A 17,045-nucleotide genomic window follows, 5' to 3' on the forward strand; every position below is an offset into this window, starting at 1 on the left:
TTTTTGGAGCCCCAGTCTATGATTTTGGTTCTGTCTGTTTGCGGTGTAGTGCAGTGGTCCTTGTACTGACAAGCAAGTAGTGTTCCTGCATCCTTTGTGCTTCACCTTGTGGGGTCATGTAGATTGAGATTTCCTAATGTATGAAATGGTCTATATCAGGGTTGCCCCTGGACTATACCAGTCCTGGGGGGCTGGAGCCCTACACATTTTTGGGTTTCCCCTCATTTAACACACCTGATTCAACTCCTTGTGCTAATTACCACATAGCTCTTGAGCTGAATCATTTGTGGTAGAACAGGGAAAGAACTAAGCTACACAGGGCTCCGGCCCACAGGACTGGAGTTTGATGTCCCTGGGGCCTGTACTATGAAGCAGGGTTACTGACATTGGATTTCAGGTACTACAGTTTAAATGGACTTAATATTTGTTCACTTGCATTTCTCCCAGACTACCTTAAATCTAACAAGTTACCCCGATACGGCCATTGGTCTTCTGACTTTGTTGAACTTGCAAAGGGCCCGGGTGGGGAATACACAAATTGCTGGGAAAGTGTCAGGGAATGGGTAACAGCTGAATGGGGGTGGGGCTAGATTAACAGGGAATTCTTTCTGCTGGGTTAAGTATTTAATATGTACACGCAGTATTACACAACCAGTCCACTAAGTGGCGCTGTAACACCGATCATTCTAATCGCAGGGAAAGATTTCAGCTTCATGGACATTGATAATTAACATTACAGCGTAAACTGTCTGTCTTTGCCGCTAACTGCATACGAGGCGGCTTTTGCTGTTTTGCTCCTGAGGAGGTGAGCTTTTGGCAGCGCTAAGAGCTAATGCTACCAAATGGACCGTTATGGTTTCTTCATGTAAGGTGCGCGTTGTCTGAGACGAGGATGTCCGTTTGCTTTCAGGTTTAAAAATTTCTGGGAGGAACTATTAATTCAGAACACTGAAAATGAAGTCGCACTATCACAATTTCGTGAATAATTAAGTTTGTTATGGCGGCGGTGTCATGCATTTGTGAATCGTGTATTAACCCTCGGAAGGCTTAATTTAAAATGAACAATTTCAAAGTTCCGATTAGATGTATTTTATGTGTATATGATGTCGAAAACTATGGAATTGGTGTGCACTTGTAAATCTTCACGATTCTAGAAGTGTAAGCAAATCTGCAAACAATTCATGCTAAACACGACGAACAAATCTTTACACAGGTGCTATTGTAAAAAACACAATTGGACATTCTTGTATTCGGGAAGCAGATTTCACCTTCGTAAATGACAAACCAGTCTCCGAAACTGAAACCACTGAACAAACGACATTAAAAATGCAGTAAGCTGCGGGACACAATTTTCTTTTTTCCCCACAATTCTTGGCTTCAGAAACAGAATACCACTCTGTGATTTTCGGAGTACAGCAAATTGGGTAAATATTTGTATTTATTTTGGAGAAACTCTGCTTGTTCAGTCGAGAAACAGAAAAGCAAGATAGTACACCGCATCCACGCAGGAGAACGCATTAAGCAAGTGACTGGGGTTCAGAAGGCAGATGCCGAAACTGAAGAACATTTATTTTTCCATTTCTCTTTATTCGGGGTACATGTGATGTCCACGGCAAGCACCCAGACATGCATGACACCGTAATTCTTAGCTCGTTATCAGGGAGAAATTGAATATGTATAATCAAACTGAATCGATGGCGCACGCGCCACAGTACGGTGGTATACATGAATGCATTTACACGCACGACTTTCAACCCCCTTGAGGTCCTTTAGGATGAAGCAATTATCCAAAGGTACCACCTCACTTTGGCCAAAATAAAAAAGTTAATTGATTTTGTTCACCCACATCTGGTGGGGGCCACTAGGCGTAACGTTGCCTAAACACCGACTGGAGCTTTTGGCTGCACTGCATCACTGCATTTTTACGTCTCGCGCAGCTTTTATGAGGAGTTGGAAGGTGGCCTTGGTCTCGGCAAGGCGTCCATCAGCACAGCTGTGACAGCTGTCACCCAGGTGACCAGATGACCTCTCCAGCCACACCAGAGGAGACTGCCAGTGCCAACCAAGGCTTCCACACCATTGCCAGCACTCCGTGGGTCACCGGCATGGCCAAAGGCACCCTGATACTGATTGCAAGGCCATCCATCCCAGAAAGTCACCGGGAACTAAGCTTCTAAACACATCACAAAAGCTACAGTTCAAACTACGCTATTTAGCGACAGTGTTTGCGAAGGTTCGGTCATACTATGATTTTGGGAAACACCTGTATCATTTAACAACGGTTCATACTTTGTAAGTCGATTCTTTGCAACAACAGGTAACAGAATAAAAAATACAGAGAAAAAAATGATGCTGCAGAAACCAAGGTAATATAAATGGTTATGAAGGATCCCCATTCTAAAACTGACAAATCAGAAACAATTCTGAGGGACACATAATAAGAAAATCTTCCCCAGAAATATCCTGAACACCAAAGATTCTGGAGCTAAAGCAGCAAGAAGGAGTTCAAGAGGGAAAGAAGTTCAAATGACTGTAGGAGACCCGGAAACTCCAGGCAGGTATACTCACGAAAGGCTGAAGCGTGAGAGTTCTGAGAGTCATATCATGGGCGTCACCGCCATTAAATCTGAGGGGGATGTGTCCCCCTCACATTTCATAATTATTCATTTGGACACCCCCACCCCCACATTTAACATAAAATATTAGTTTTATGCCCGCGTGTCCCCCCCACATTTAAAATGCTTCTGATGCCCCTGGTCATATAACTTGATGGATGCCTTCGAGAAACCTGAATATGACTTGAAATAAGTATATGACAACATATGTTCTATGAAACCATTTCAATTGTTGACTGTATCAGTGATTCCACAAGTCTAGGGCTATTAACACCTAAGCACGTGCTCACAATGAAATAGTCTGTCATTCTGCCAGCGCACGTAAATATGTTATGGTGGATTTGTTTGCCAAAAACAGCTGGAGACAAGTGCAACATCTGTCTCAACAATTCTGGAGTAGATGGAGGAGAGACTTTACAGCTGGCATTACCCTTAGCTTGCGTTCCTTTTTACGGTTTCAGGCTGCTTTTGTCTTAGTTTCACGGTGTATAGACTCGTTCTGCTGTAGTAACAGCGAGCAATATTAAGAAGCATTAAATGAATATTAACATTTATTTTGAACACATTCAGAGCTGAAATGTTTCGTTGCCTATTTGTGCATTGTATGAATATTCTTTTAAAAGTTAAGCAGAATAATTCAGACAATAAAATGTGCCTCAGACATAATAGACTAACAAGTCGGGTTTTCCTGTTTGCTGGTGTACTTTGTCATAATTGTGTTGTAATAAGCCTCAGACACACACAGATAAGGTCCATCACTCATCCGAGCAACGTACCTGTTGCAGCCTTAAATGACTCCCAGCCACGCACCTGGAAAGGATCGACATTAGCAGCGCATTAACATAACAGACGAATTTCCATTTTTTTCGCAGTAATTTCACATTATTCATTCAAGTGTTTCGTTTCAGTTAAGTAAGTGGAGGTAACCAAAGTCGTGTGGACCACTTTTTAGTGTAATGGCGGGTGGTGGAGACAGATCAGTGCATCAAATACTAGCAACGGAGTAGAGTTGCAGAATAATAGACATTTGTGATGCAACTTTAAAGGCTAAAATGAGATTGCTTATTATCAGCAGTTAAACATCAAATGAACATGTGCATTAAAGCATGTTAGTGGATTATCCTCCACCAAAGTAGTACATTCAGGAAGCGTTGACGGATAACAGATTAGGCTGGAATACCGATTAAAGTCAGCGACACGTCACAGTAACCACGAACAGCATAATAACTGTAAATTCCACTCTCTTAATATTATTTTATCCGAGGTTCACTCTCATCCTGCAACTCAGCTCTCTGGGTTTTGAAAGTCTTTCCTTATTTGTTAATAAACCAAACATTAAGCTTCCCAGTAGTGCTTTCCATCGACTACAGTTCAGCATTTAATACCATAATTCCCTCCACACTCACCACCAAGCTGGAGCACCTGGGACTCGATCAGCTCATCTCTGTGTCAGTGGATCTCCAACTTCCTAACTGGCAGACCACAGGCAGTAAAGATGGGCGGACATGTCTCAGCCCCCCTCACTCTCAGCACTGGAGCCCCCCAGGGTTGTGTTCTGAGCCCCCTGCTGCACTCATTGTACACGCACGACTGCGTAGCCTCTACCAACTCCACCACCATCATCAAGTTTGCTGACGACACCGTCGTGGTGGGCCTGATCACTGACAACGATTAGACGGCCTAACTGGAGGAGACTGGAAATCTGGAAAACTGGTGCCAGAGGAACAATCTCCTTCTAAACGTCAGCAAGACAAAGGAATTGATAGTGGACTTTAGTACAAAGCAGCAGAGGAACTACCAGACCTGCGTCATCAACAAGAGCCCAGTGGAGAGAGTGGACAGCTTCAGATACCTCAGTGTCCACATCACGCAGGACCTGTCACATCAACACCGTGGTGAAAAAGGCCTGGCAGCATCTCTTCCACCTCAGACGCTTGAGAGACTTCAGTCTGCCATCCAGGGTGCTCAGGAATTTCTACTCCTGCACCATAGAGAGCATCCTGATGGCAAACATCACGACCTGGTTCGGAAACAGCAGGACAGACGAGCTCTACAGAGGGTGGTGCGATCATCTGAGCGCATCATCCGCACCGAGCTCCCTGACCTGCACTCAATCTACAGTAAGCGGTGCTGGACCAGGGCCAGGAATATCGTGAAGGACCTCAGCCACCCCAGCAATGGACTGTTCTCTCTGTTGAGGTCAGGAAAGCGATTCTGCTCCCTGAAGACCAATACAGAAAGACCGAGGAGAAGCTTCTTCCCGCAGGCGATATGGTCTCTAAATCAGTACACCACACAGTGCTGATCCGTTTTGCACATCCACACATATGTTTCTTGCACTGACTCTGGACATTCGGGACATTCATTGACACCAGTGGTCACTGCACACCTGCACATTCGTGGACATTAGTTATTTATTCTATTTTATTCTGTTTCCCTGATGCACATAAGTCACTTTAAATATGACACTTCCAGGCACATTTGCACACCCCCTGGACATTTCTATTTATATTCACTTCATTCCCACACAAAAAGTCCATAAATTCTATATTTTCTATATTGAACAGCTAGGTTTTTCTTATTTTTCTTATATTGTATATTTTGTATTGTACAGATATTTTATTCTCTCTTAGGTAAATTCTATTTCTATTTTCTTTTTCATATTTCCTATTAATAGTCTTTTATTTTAAGGTCACGGGCAGTCATCTAAGCATTTCACTGCAAATCTGTGTATGACTGTGTATGACTGTATATGTGACAAATAAAAATTTGAATTTGAATTTAGCGTGGTCTTTGTGGAAGAAGTGTAAAGGCGGTGTTTTAATATGATTAGCTCACGTTTTTTGTTGTTATGATCTTTAGTTATAATGAGATTTCTCCTGCTGACCTGAGCCAACCATTTTTTTTATCCTCTCAGTGTCACTGGGGAAACCATAGATTTGTGCCGCTTTCTGAGCGATTGGAGCGTCACAGCAAACCGCGGTGGAGACGATGCGCAAGGTCAGCATGGAGCAAAGGGCGCAAGCGCACTGCTTGGTATGCTATTCGTGTTTCGGAGTCTATTGATTTATTAGTGATTCAGTCATTAAGATTACTTAGGCTCTTGGCTACCATGCAAGTTACAGGACATAATTTAAAAAAAAAAAAATCAAAGCAATAAACAGCAGCAACATGGTACGGAAGAGGATTAGGGCCACCGTGAAAATATTATTTGAATTCTGACTTTCTCAGAATTCCGACTTTAATCTCAGAATTGTAAATTTAGAAAAAAAGTCAGAATTCTGCGATTAAAGTCAGAATTCTGAGAAAAAAAAGTCAAAAATCTGACATTAAAGTCAGAATTCAAATAATATTTCATGGTGGCCCTAATCCTCTTCCGTAACATGGTCTTTAACCAGGGTAAGTCTAAAATATGTCAACAAGGCAAGTAACTATTTATTACTAATAACCGCTGTTCTGTCTCTGTATTTAATTCACTCAAATTGCCCGCTAAGCACTTGCTGGAAGTTTCTGAAGCCTGCATTACATGACTATGAAGCGTTTTGAGCTTCTGCTGAAGCGACTCTGTCTCTCCTCGTGGCTCTGGAAGCAGATGCTGGTCATACGCCAAATTAATGCAAAAAGTGTATGCCTCTCTCACAGCCAGTTTGTTGTCCTGTTTTTTTGCCTCTGATATTTTGATGGACACGGTAGGAATAATGACAGTGAAATCTCATATAAACGTCATTTCAGTCAGTGCCCCCACGCGGCAGCACCTGAGAATGTGACGTAAATCAGAGCATTAACGGCTTGCGGGGGATTTGTATTCACAGATTGTTAGCTGCGCTCAAACGCATTAGTGTCGCTGCCTTACAAGCCTAGATCACCGTGATATGGTTACTTACCATTCCGTTTATAAATCAGAACCAAGCTAACAGTATTTAACCATAGTCTACGGTTAGATGCTTATTTGGCAGTGATACGACACATTGACTGCGTTTATCCATGAATTCAACAAGACCACTGTAATGTCAGGTATAGATAGATGCTATCCCACTTTTTAATTTCGCCTGCAAATAGCAGGTATCCATTGATCTTAAGCATTACTTAGGCATTACTTTTTCTTAGTTTTTAGACTAAGAACCCTCACCCTACACCAGGTCAGCACTTCCATGAACGTCAATGCTAGGCCAAAGTTGCTCGGAGGGCTATGCTGCCACCTTCTGGACAGAGGCACCAAACACCTGCGGGTGCTGTACTGGCAGAGCTCATTTCTTACCGCACTTTTACATAAAAGCACACTTCCCATCGTCTTCCAATGTCTCATGATATCTTTAGCGTGACACATTTCACAAAACAAATGAGGCTGCATATAAGAGTTTATCTGTCAGCAAAATGCATCGCCACACAAATGACAGAACGTTCTGAAATAATTCAATAATAATAATAATCATCATAATAATGTGTATTAACACCTGTGACCGGTATAGTCACTGAAAACAGCCATTTCCTTAACGCGGATCCTCCTTACTAGGCACGCGCATGACCCCATATCAGTCAAAAAATGTCTAAGTGGCAGAAAATGTTAAGTGCTTACTGCTTGCCGAATAATTAATCTTAGTATTGGCCTTTCCAAGCCAGATGAGCTCCAAAATAAAATTATATGCTCCTGCGAAACACGGGGTTATTGCGTTTTACGTGATTTATTAGATTACATCATCAATGGGACACGAGTCCAAATTAAGCCTCATAATGGAAAAAGTCATTAAGAATTGTTGTCAAACATGCAGGTGTTAGACTCATCTGGAATAAACCAACAGCGGGATCTGAAGGACCTAATACAAAAAAGTCCTATATGCTACTGTGAGTCATGCTGTTTTGACAAAGGGAAATTAATTTCTCTGTTACAGGCAATTTTCTCTAATTAACCTTTAGTGGAAAACCGATGAGCTCCATGCAGTTTGCGCATAACACTGTTTAACTGCGGTCGTTTTCTGCAGCACGTAATCCGCAGCTACCTTTGCGACAATCAAGGTCTCAGACATTATATCTTACGTTTTCCCCCCTAAATTATTCTGGGAATCTGCATTTCGTCGTATGACCAGGATTCGATTATAAATCCTACAACTCTAGGAGTAGCTTCATTTGGAATAATGATTTGGAAGAAGGATTGTAACTGACATTTTCGAAGAATGTCTTCTTGGGTAGAATTTTTAAACACGTCGTAGTGCATTTTATATGTAATCAATTTAAGTTTTTAATTTTACATACGTATATTTAAGCGAATGTGCAAAATAAGAACAAAAAGTGGTCATTTAATGTGCGTCGTAATGTGCGCATACTAAAAGTTGGATGCAGACGCACATTATCGTGTACGCGCACGCAAAGCTGCCGGAAAATGGCACAGGGCACCACTGGAGCAAAGCTGATGACAAATGACTGGTTGCTTCTCCCCCCTCGCATTCCCCTTCCAGCCGTATGTCGGAAAGCCAAAGGTCGCGTCCTCAGCAGGCTGTCAGCGCGCAACGAAAATGACAGAGCCGGCGTGCGCGTCCTCGGGGCAAGATGTGTGCCGATAGACTAGTACCACCCACCCAGTCCCTGAAAAACACTAAGCATGGTTCCTCATTTCAGGCTGGTATTATCTATGTGCTGTTGTGGAGAGTGCCTACAAGGGATGTGCATCTCCATCACTGAGGCCGATACGATACTCATAGCCAACAATCCGATACATAAAAGATAATATAAAACAAATGTTAATGCGATACGATATTATTCACCCCTTTTACCATGCAGTGCGATTCGATAGGATGCCATGCAAAAGAATATGGTGCTATGCGATTCAGTATGGTACAGGTAGTTTAATTTTATTAATTTGGTTCTTCTCAATACTCGGACTCTCCAAACGAGGTGCGCCCCTCCCCCTGGCCATTAACACCTTTTGTTTTCAATTACGTCCCCACAATGTAATATAGCCTAGGCCTGCTCAAGACCACACACGCGGCTTTATTTTTTTTTATAAAGTCGGATACTTAAACCACACGTATTGTATAACATGTTAAATACACTTCAAATTATCATTATTTAGTTCTTTAGTGACATTTGTAATGCATATATTGGGCTTATTTCACGAGTAATATGACACATTAATAATTTGTCTTTTAGCACTAACTTTTACAGCTCAGTAATAAACGAACACAAATTGTTACAGACACAGAAGTGTCTAATGTAGGCTACTTATTTTAGGGCTGCAGTAGAGCATCGATAACTGAAACTTCGGCCTACCGAATCAGCGGATCCGGGGTTCTCCTGTATTTATAACTGAGGTACATCAAGGCACATATTTCCTAATTCCTTAGAACACACTGATAGATAGGCTAAACTGTACAGAAGCCGAGTTGAAGATGTTACTTCTGGCTGGGGGATGACTTCAATTGAGTGACTGATTCATTTGCAAAAGAAAAAGTATTAATTAACGGCACTGAGACGGAGGGGCAACTTATGTGGGGAGTAAGGAGAGTCATTTGGAGAGTCCGGGGATTCTAGCATATTTCCAGCAATTCTTTTAAGCAGACAGCAAATCATAAATTAACTAGAAAGTACATTTTTACTTTACATATTTGTGTCTCTGCTACTGCATTATATAATCATACATCGGATTTTATTGATGCAAAAATGTTATAAACATGCATCCCGAGTTCAGCCTGAATTGCATGTTTTTAACATGATTGCATCGTGAACTTTCATGCTGGTGCACCGATGCGAATCCGTGAATCCTACATCCCTCCTGCATACCAAAGGCACGGGGGGAACCTTAAAGAAGGGCAGTTAGTTGATGCAGAACCTCTTAAGCGCAGGTGCTTTTTGGCTATACACCAGTTTTCTGTTTGCCCGGAGTCGTGGATCTTGGGTTGATGTGCTGATTCTTCGGACTGAATGAATGTGTGACCCACACACAGAATACTTCTAATATACCGAGGATATTGTTTCTGTTTCTGAGCTGTGAGTACAAGGCTACCCTTTTATCCAAAGCCATGAGCCACTTTGGAATGAGAATGGGACTGAGCGTTTAACGCCCAAACAGGAAATCCATGCCATCCAGGCACGTGTCCTGAACCCCACTCCCCCCCCCCTCCATTTCCCTGTGCGCGCTTTGAGTGGTGGCACGCAATTATGACACAGACAGAGCCCAGGGTGTGTGTGTGGGGGGGGGGGAAGTCTCTCTAAAAAGCCACGGAGACATGGTGCCCTCTGTTTTTATATGGGGGGGAATGGCAGGCAATTAAGATAACCAATAATAGGACTTAATAAGTCAGACTTTTCTGAGTAACCTTTCTCTGCCCTTTTTTTGAGGGGGGGGGCAGTCTGTTTCTTTAGCATATATTTACTTAGCTATTAATCGGTCAAATGTATTAAAAATTACAAGTTAATAAATATCACTGACTCAGAGCTTGAAGCAAACGGGTTAGGACGTATAAAATATCCAGCAGGTCCACGCAAACAGTAAGGGAACAGCCCCCAAATGTGCCCAGCATTTTTGCACCCTGGGTAATTGACAGCATCCAAAACTGTCTGGGCTGATAATGGCCACAGATAATGGCTGGGGGGGTGGAGGGGGGGTCATTGTCGGTGTAGACCAGAATTGCTTGCATCAGAATTGCAGGAAAAATAATGTGGCACTGAGGCTGCAGTCATCTTTCCTGGTGCATTTCTCACCCCTAAGTCTGTCCCTTCCTGCTTTGCTAGGAAGTGTAACTCTAGTTTGCATAAAAGTGCCATTTTGTGTGTTGATATCTTACAGAAACAGAGTTTAAAATGCTGTTAGAATTGACAGTGAGATGCTTCTAGCAGTGTGTGAATGCAGCTCTTTTATCTTGCTGTTCAGATAATGTAAGTCCTCCTTTCTTGACCCTTTCGGGTGTCAGAGAGGTGGCTTCCTGCATCCAGCCCAAACCGACCGTCTCTCCTTGTATTTGTTTGGGTTTTTTTTAGGTTTCCTCCGCCTCCATTTTGCTTTTCCCCTGGCGTCTGAGAGAAGAGAATCAGATGTGACGAATAAAGATGTAAGTGTCACTAAAGGATCTTTTCTCTGCGCCCCTGTCCCCTGTGGTCACAAGCCCTTCCTGTCTCTTGGCTCGCGACAGACAATGAGGATTCTTCATATCGAGAAGGAAGGCAGCTCCTGAGAAGTTGATGTGTAAACACAGACTGGTTTGGTTTACAGGACTGTAGACTCTGTATCATAGATGGAGAATATAAAACGTGGGAAAAGCCAATCATTTATACGAAGCTGACCCTCAGAAGATGGTGCCAAAATATCTCCCGAAAACAAATAGACGGTGAACAAAGAAATTAGCGTTGATGGGAGAAGACAGTGACTAATTTTGGAGAGACCCCTAGTGGGTGTCACATGGGTCATTTGAACTGGCTCTAAACGATGTTGCTGTTGACATTTGTGACTAATATGCCACTTGGACTGAAGGTCTTGTCAACACGTTGACTCATAACTTGCCTGTTTTTGCTGTGCTGTGATTGGAGAATGTAGTGTTTGTTGTATAATGTCAGAAAATAGACTGTACCTTTCTATTGTGCTATGAATAAATGTGTATAAACATGAGCCCCTGGAAAATGAAAAACCTTATCCTGAGATTGTGACATCTGGATTTATCTTGTTTTTGGAACCTTCTGGAACCTTTGGTTGACCTGGTAAAGCTGTGCTGTTGGTGACATCAGCATAACCATAAATAAGAATCACTTTCTGAGTTTTCTGTATTTTGGAAGCATAAAAGCGGATTGTGAAAAGCATCACAGATTGTCTTGCTGGTCTTCCTGTCCTCCCATAATGGCTGGTTGGGGGACAGGACTTCCTCTGAGCGGGAATCCCCTGAGGAGGCCACCCACATGGCGAAGGAGCACCTACTGTGTCAGTCATCATCACCCTGAGGCCTTATCGCGTTGGCAGTATCGGGGATGCCGGAGCTATAACTATGGCAAAAGCCGTCAATGCAGAATTGTCTATTTTGCTATGATGTCATTTCACTCTTCAGCTCCCATTTACTGGTGGGCTGCAGCTTCTAGGATGCCTGGTAATCTTCTACCAGGTCACACAATTACGTCCCTGCTTCTGCAGCTTAGCAGAAAGTCGCGCACGGTGCTCAAAATGCAACGGTTGTAATTCCAAATCTCAGAAAGCAGGCATTTAAAAAAGTAAACCTTTCCTCTAGTGTAAGTCACTTTGGAAAAAAGTGTCTGATAAATGAGTTAAATGAAAGTAACACTGAAATTTCTTTGCTTATCACTTCACAGATGTGGGCATTGTGACGACCAAAAATGGAGGATAAGGGAAGGCCAGGTAATCGCTGTCTTTGCAAATAAATGTAACACACAAAGGGTCTCTTTGCACTAATAAATAATCATTTATTTGCTGCACATATTGGAAGTTACATTCAATTGTGGAGTAAAAGATTTAGTCGCAGTGCTCTGAAAAACATTTCTCAGAGTAGAAATGAAAAAGGAATTTTCTCATCTTTAATATGACCTTTTATTAATAATAGAATTAAATGTTTAGGTTATGGACAATTGTGCAACGTTTCACTTGAGTTCTTAGGCAGAAAGGCAACATGCTGGATTTGTCGTTTTTGACATTAAGCCTGTGAATCAAACAGTGATTTCGGTGATATTTAGGAAAGATTCACACATAACATGCTACGTCTTGCCTTTACTAGTTGTTCTGAAGGACAGAATTTCCAGTGCAGGGCTATTTGTTTCTCTTAATCTGCTGTTTCGGGTCAATGGCCCGCCTGGTCTTCCTTCCCCCTTGAGACAAACCTTAATGGGACAGGATTATTCCATTCCAGCTCTCACTTTCCAAGCTCTGCCCCAGTCCTGACTGCAAATACAAATTGCAGGCGCTGATTGATCCAGTATTGGACTGGTCTGTGTTTGTGGGTTTTCTGTTTTAATCCCCCATATTTACTATAATCTATCAGCAGAAATAAAATAGTGTTTCTCACACAAAATGTAGGCGACTTTAAAAATAAATGGACATCTTTTATATCTTAGGCCAATCTTGCATCACAAAGTGCTGGATTATTACATTTATGGATTATTATAGTTTAATATGAATACATACTGGAATGCTGTAGTACCTACTGTGACTGTGATACAGTACAATTGGATTATGCCCAGTACAGCGCTTGTTTAAATGCATTTATTGATCTACCATTTACAGAAGACTATTCCAAGCAATTCATTTTTTTTCCAAGGCCAATGCACATTATGTACAGCATCAAGTCAACAACTCTAGCTAAAGTATTGTCTGTACAATGTAAACATTTACTCTATATATAATTTCTTTTTTTTTTTACTGTGATATATTTCCATTTGGATTTTGATTACTGATGTCCTCGTAATGCTATTAAAATCACTGATGATGAATGACCACGGCTGTCTCTCCCAAGGGCCAATATTCCTCAGAGTGTCTGTGAACAAAAAAACGCGAGATAGGAATGTTTAGGTTATATATTAAGGTGGTAAGATTGATGTATTTTGTTCTCATTTGTCTGGATAGTCATTTGGTAGTCAAACATTTATACTACAAAAATGTCTGTCTACGTGTATCAAACAAGCTTTTCCAACCTCCTCACCAACACAGGTGCCTGTTTGATCAGCCTTAGGAATAACTTTCACCCCTGTCCTGTGTAACAGATGTGGTGGATTAGACTAAAGACCTAAATCCCCAGCTCAGGAAACCTAACAATGTTCTCCTGCGAGTCCACAGGGGGTGACTCCGCAGCGGGCTCACGTACACGCAACAAGCTCCGCGACCATCCGCACCACACAAACACCCATAGCCCTTCATCAGCTTTCCACCTGTCTATCACAGGCTCAGGGTTTCCCGGCCCCCTGCGTTCTGAACCAATTAGGGCGGCCCATCTGCGAACCCCCTGAACCCTGACTGGTCACTGCCGACGGCAGTTTCCTGGGTCCCTACCAATGGGAGATGACTGAGCAGCTCATCTACGCTGATGTCATCCAAGCTCTCTGGAGTGGAGAGCTCACTTCTGGTGGACTCATCCTGTGTAGCTGGAGGGTCCTCTTGGCTGTCAGAAGCACAGAGCAACAAAAAAACAATATAAAAATGTCATTCTGCATGAAAAACACAATTACGCATACAATAACCCTGAGGTTAAATACACCTGCTTTTCAATAACGTGGTGCTATCTCATTTTGAGGCCTCTTATGACACAGTTGTGGTGAGAACAAGTAAAACCAGGCTTTCTCCAAACCCTGAACACCCACGTCTCAATGATTATAAATATCTTTGAAACAAAAATGTTGCTCAGGTCATCCAGGCATTCGGTCACCAACTACTTTTTCTTTCCAAGCAGTTTCCCGTTTTCAGCAAAATTGGCTCAGAAAAAAAAACGGACTTCACTCCTTTAAACATAATAAAGTTTCAGAGCTGAACGCAACGAGGGATCAAGACAAGAGAACCAAAAACAGGTCTCACTTTGCTTAATGTTATTTTATTAAATTAAATTGACCGTTCAGTTTTATAAAAATAATATTACTTAAAGTGTGACCTGTTTTTGTTCTCTTAGAAAAATTAGCTGAACATTCGGCTTTACGGGACCCGCACGTACCTCCTTTTCCCCGTCAGGACGGAGTTCAGGTATTTCTTCACGGCCATCTGCTTGCGGAACCGACTGTAGTTGTCAGTGAAAATGGCATCGGAGTGTCGCTTCACAGGCAGCTGGTCCTCCGCGAGCTCATCGCTTCCATTGAATTGACAAAGAAAATCAACAAATACAACGGCGTGCGAGAGAGTTTGATATAGAGAGAACACAACTTGGGAGGAGGTGGATGAATGAATCCAAATTAAATACTGGCGGTATCCCCCCACCACTACCACCACCACCACCACCAACCCCCCCCCCCCCCGCACCGTTCCTGGGCCCCTGAGCAATTAAATTAATTTGCCTCCCTTTCCTACAAACAGACAAAAAGCTAAAATGTATTACATATTATATGCTACGTATTACATTGTCGGCCCTGCTGCGCAATGATTCTCTTTCATGCCAAAGCGACCGGGCTTTAACACAAACACCATCTGAGAGCTCACACACCAGACAGCATATTTCGCTTTATTGCATTGTACATGTGAGTCTCTTTCCTCCTTTCCCTCTCTTGTCTGCCAGTTTAAATTTCCTGCACTTTGGGAAGCTTTTTCCAGCGATATTGTATGATGCAAAAAGACGGTGACACGAATAACAATTGTCCTGCTCGGTATTTGTGTGTATAGATGAAGCAATATTTTTTTAGAAATCTTTTAAGGAGGCGATCATCCTAACATTTACTGCATTATTTTATCAAATTACACATAGGCACCATGCATATGACACCTTATTAAGTATTTAGGAATTGTAACCTACGGTTAAAAAACATTTATAAAAGGAATGACCGTGAATTATTTGAAGATGAATGGCAAATGAAGCAAAGCGAACCAGTACCTGACTCGTTTTCCGATCAAGGACTCCAGGTAGCGCCTGGCGGACAGTTGCCCCAGCAGCTTACTGTACCCGCTGGTGAAGAGACCGTCTGCGTGCCTCGTGGGTCTGCCGTGCGACACGGAGCGAGACGGAAGGAAAACGACGCAGAATAAATTCAACATGTGCCTTACTGCATTACCTAATATGCGCTCACAAATGCCCTTTCATAAAAATGGATGTACAAAACACAGTTGAGAATCTCATTTTTCCATGCATACAATCTTTAGCGAAAATTCCAATATAAGATCTTTATTGAATATGTTTTTGACATGTCAAAGAACAGAATTCGTACCTTTGCATTTGATTTGATAAATCGTACTCGAGTTTGTAGTTTTCTGGGAGGGAGTCGTGTATGGACGGGGTCTTGGTCCAGTTCTCGTTATCCCCGTCAAGATTAGCCAACCTGCGGATTGGCAGTAACTGTCTTATTTTAATTTTTCTTAGCGAAAAAGCTGCCTGCTAGATGTTTATCCATACAGTCTATAATATAATATGAACTACAAAATATATCCACGTGAATAGCATCTGCTTGTAAATTGGAAACGCAAACAGAGGTTTTCAAATTATTAATCTTATAGATTATGATCTTATCGGTGCATTAAAGGCGTTACATGTTAACTTAGGGTGATCATTACGGCAGTGACTTAAACTATATATCGGTGATAATGGTTTTAAAGCTTTATCTATACGCAGACTTCTGAGCAAGTCACTGAGAAAAACAAATAGAGAATTGTGTTATAAAGTAAAGTAGCATACGTACTTATGTATAAAGTATAAAGTAGCATACGTACTTCCCAATCACACAAACAATTGTTTAACTGTCTGTTTAGCATGCCTGTAATATATACACATATATGTCGTTCTTGATTTCGGGGTTTCACAGCGCTTACCTCATTGATGTATACGGTAGACTGAGTGTCCCAGAGTACAGAACGCAACACAGAGCTATCAAGAGCAGGAACTGAGAGCCGCTCCTGTGTAACATCTCTTTGAATCTACACAAGAGCGAGATACACCAATTGGAACAAACCTGACAGAAAGTAAAAATTCTAAACCATACACTGACACTTCAGACAAAACAATCCACCATTATATCGTTTTAAATTTTCAGTTACATTCATTGCAGAATTCCACCAGACCTGAATTCATTCCAATCATGAATATATTTCTATATGTAATAACACAATGTGTAACTTTACTAGATGTGTAATATGGTAGTAAGCGTCCTTATAATTATTTACAATGCTCGGAAACACTAAAAGAGTGTCCATTTATTGGATTGAATTCGATTGCCCAAAGCTATAAGGATATAAACTTTATAGAAGGACAAAAGAGATAAAAAAGCAACACGATGACCGATAAGAGTTTGCAGATTACATCACTGGGACGTGAAAATAATTCATTTGTTCCCACTCTCAAAAATACTCGCCACAAAAACTTCCAGCCAGTAAAATCCGTTAAATGACAAGATGCCAGTACCCCGGCACTCACTGTGCTTTACCGCTGATGCTTCTTCCACAGGTGCTGGCCGAGGTTCTGAAAGCTTGGTCTGATACCCTCCTCTGAAGTACCTCCGAAACGCCGAATCCTTCACCGACGGCTGCCAACCAGTCAGGTCTCCTTTGCTGTCTCTCAGCAGTTCCCCCTTTTATATAACGGAATACTTTTCATCATGCAGAAACGCAATCAGATTCGATCATAGCTGATACGTCATGAAGATCCCATTGGGGTAATTGCATTCGTCATTGGCTTGCTGGGTATCCAACTCCGTGGTGGAATTGAGTTCCGAACTTGATGTTTTACGTCCAGCATGCTTATAAGACTTAATGACAAAGAGGAAAACGTGCTTATTTGCAACAATCAGACGAATCTAAATGAATATTAGCATCTTCAAAGTCTG

At 42.0% G+C, this 17,045-nt stretch overlaps 1 protein-coding gene across 2 annotated transcripts; it reads right to left on the reverse strand.

The window, feature by feature from the left end:
• Positions 1 to 11,986: 11,986 nt before the first annotated feature.
• vip (vasoactive intestinal peptide) lies at positions 11,987 to 16,767 on the reverse strand. Of its 2 annotated transcripts, none has more exons than XM_023828103.2 (7): positions 16,636 to 16,767; positions 16,036 to 16,140; positions 15,438 to 15,548; positions 15,107 to 15,211; positions 14,240 to 14,371; positions 13,588 to 13,696; positions 11,987 to 13,075 (listed from the first exon to the last, which is right to left on the reverse strand). In XM_023828103.2, the coding sequence occupies exons 2-7, from the start codon at positions 16,128 to 16,130 to the stop codon at positions 13,067 to 13,069; spliced, it is 561 nt and encodes a 186-aa protein (XP_023683871.1). In that variant the 5' UTR covers positions 16,131 to 16,140; positions 16,636 to 16,767; the 3' UTR covers positions 11,987 to 13,066. The 2 variants fall into 2 exon arrangements, with proteins under 2 accessions (XP_023683871.1, XP_023683872.1); XM_023828104.2 differs by having other exon boundaries at positions 16,647 to 16,730.
• Positions 16,768 to 17,045: the final 278 nt, after the last annotated feature.

The sequence above is a fragment of the Paramormyrops kingsleyae genome, chromosome 3 (assembly GCF_048594095.1).
Source record: "Paramormyrops kingsleyae isolate MSU_618 chromosome 3, PKINGS_0.4, whole genome shotgun sequence".
Classification (NCBI taxonomy): domain Eukaryota; kingdom Metazoa; phylum Chordata; class Actinopteri; order Osteoglossiformes; family Mormyridae; genus Paramormyrops; species Paramormyrops kingsleyae.

What these genes read in the sequence shown, in the direction of transcription:
- vip (XM_023828103.2), bottom strand. Translation starts at nt 16,130, where the DNA reads ATGTTACACAGGAGCGGCTCTCAGTTCCTGCTCTTGATAGCTCTGTGT. An exon ending in CTACCGTATACATCAATGAG is followed by an intron (nt 15,549 to 16,035) that starts GTAAGCGCTGTG and finishes GCCAATCCGCAG; the next exon opens with GTTGGCTAATCTTGACGGGG. An exon ending in TTGATCGGAAAACGAGTCAG is followed by an intron (nt 14,372 to 15,106) that starts GTACTGGTTCGC and finishes ATTCAATGGAAG; the next exon opens with CGATGAGCTCGCGGAGGACC.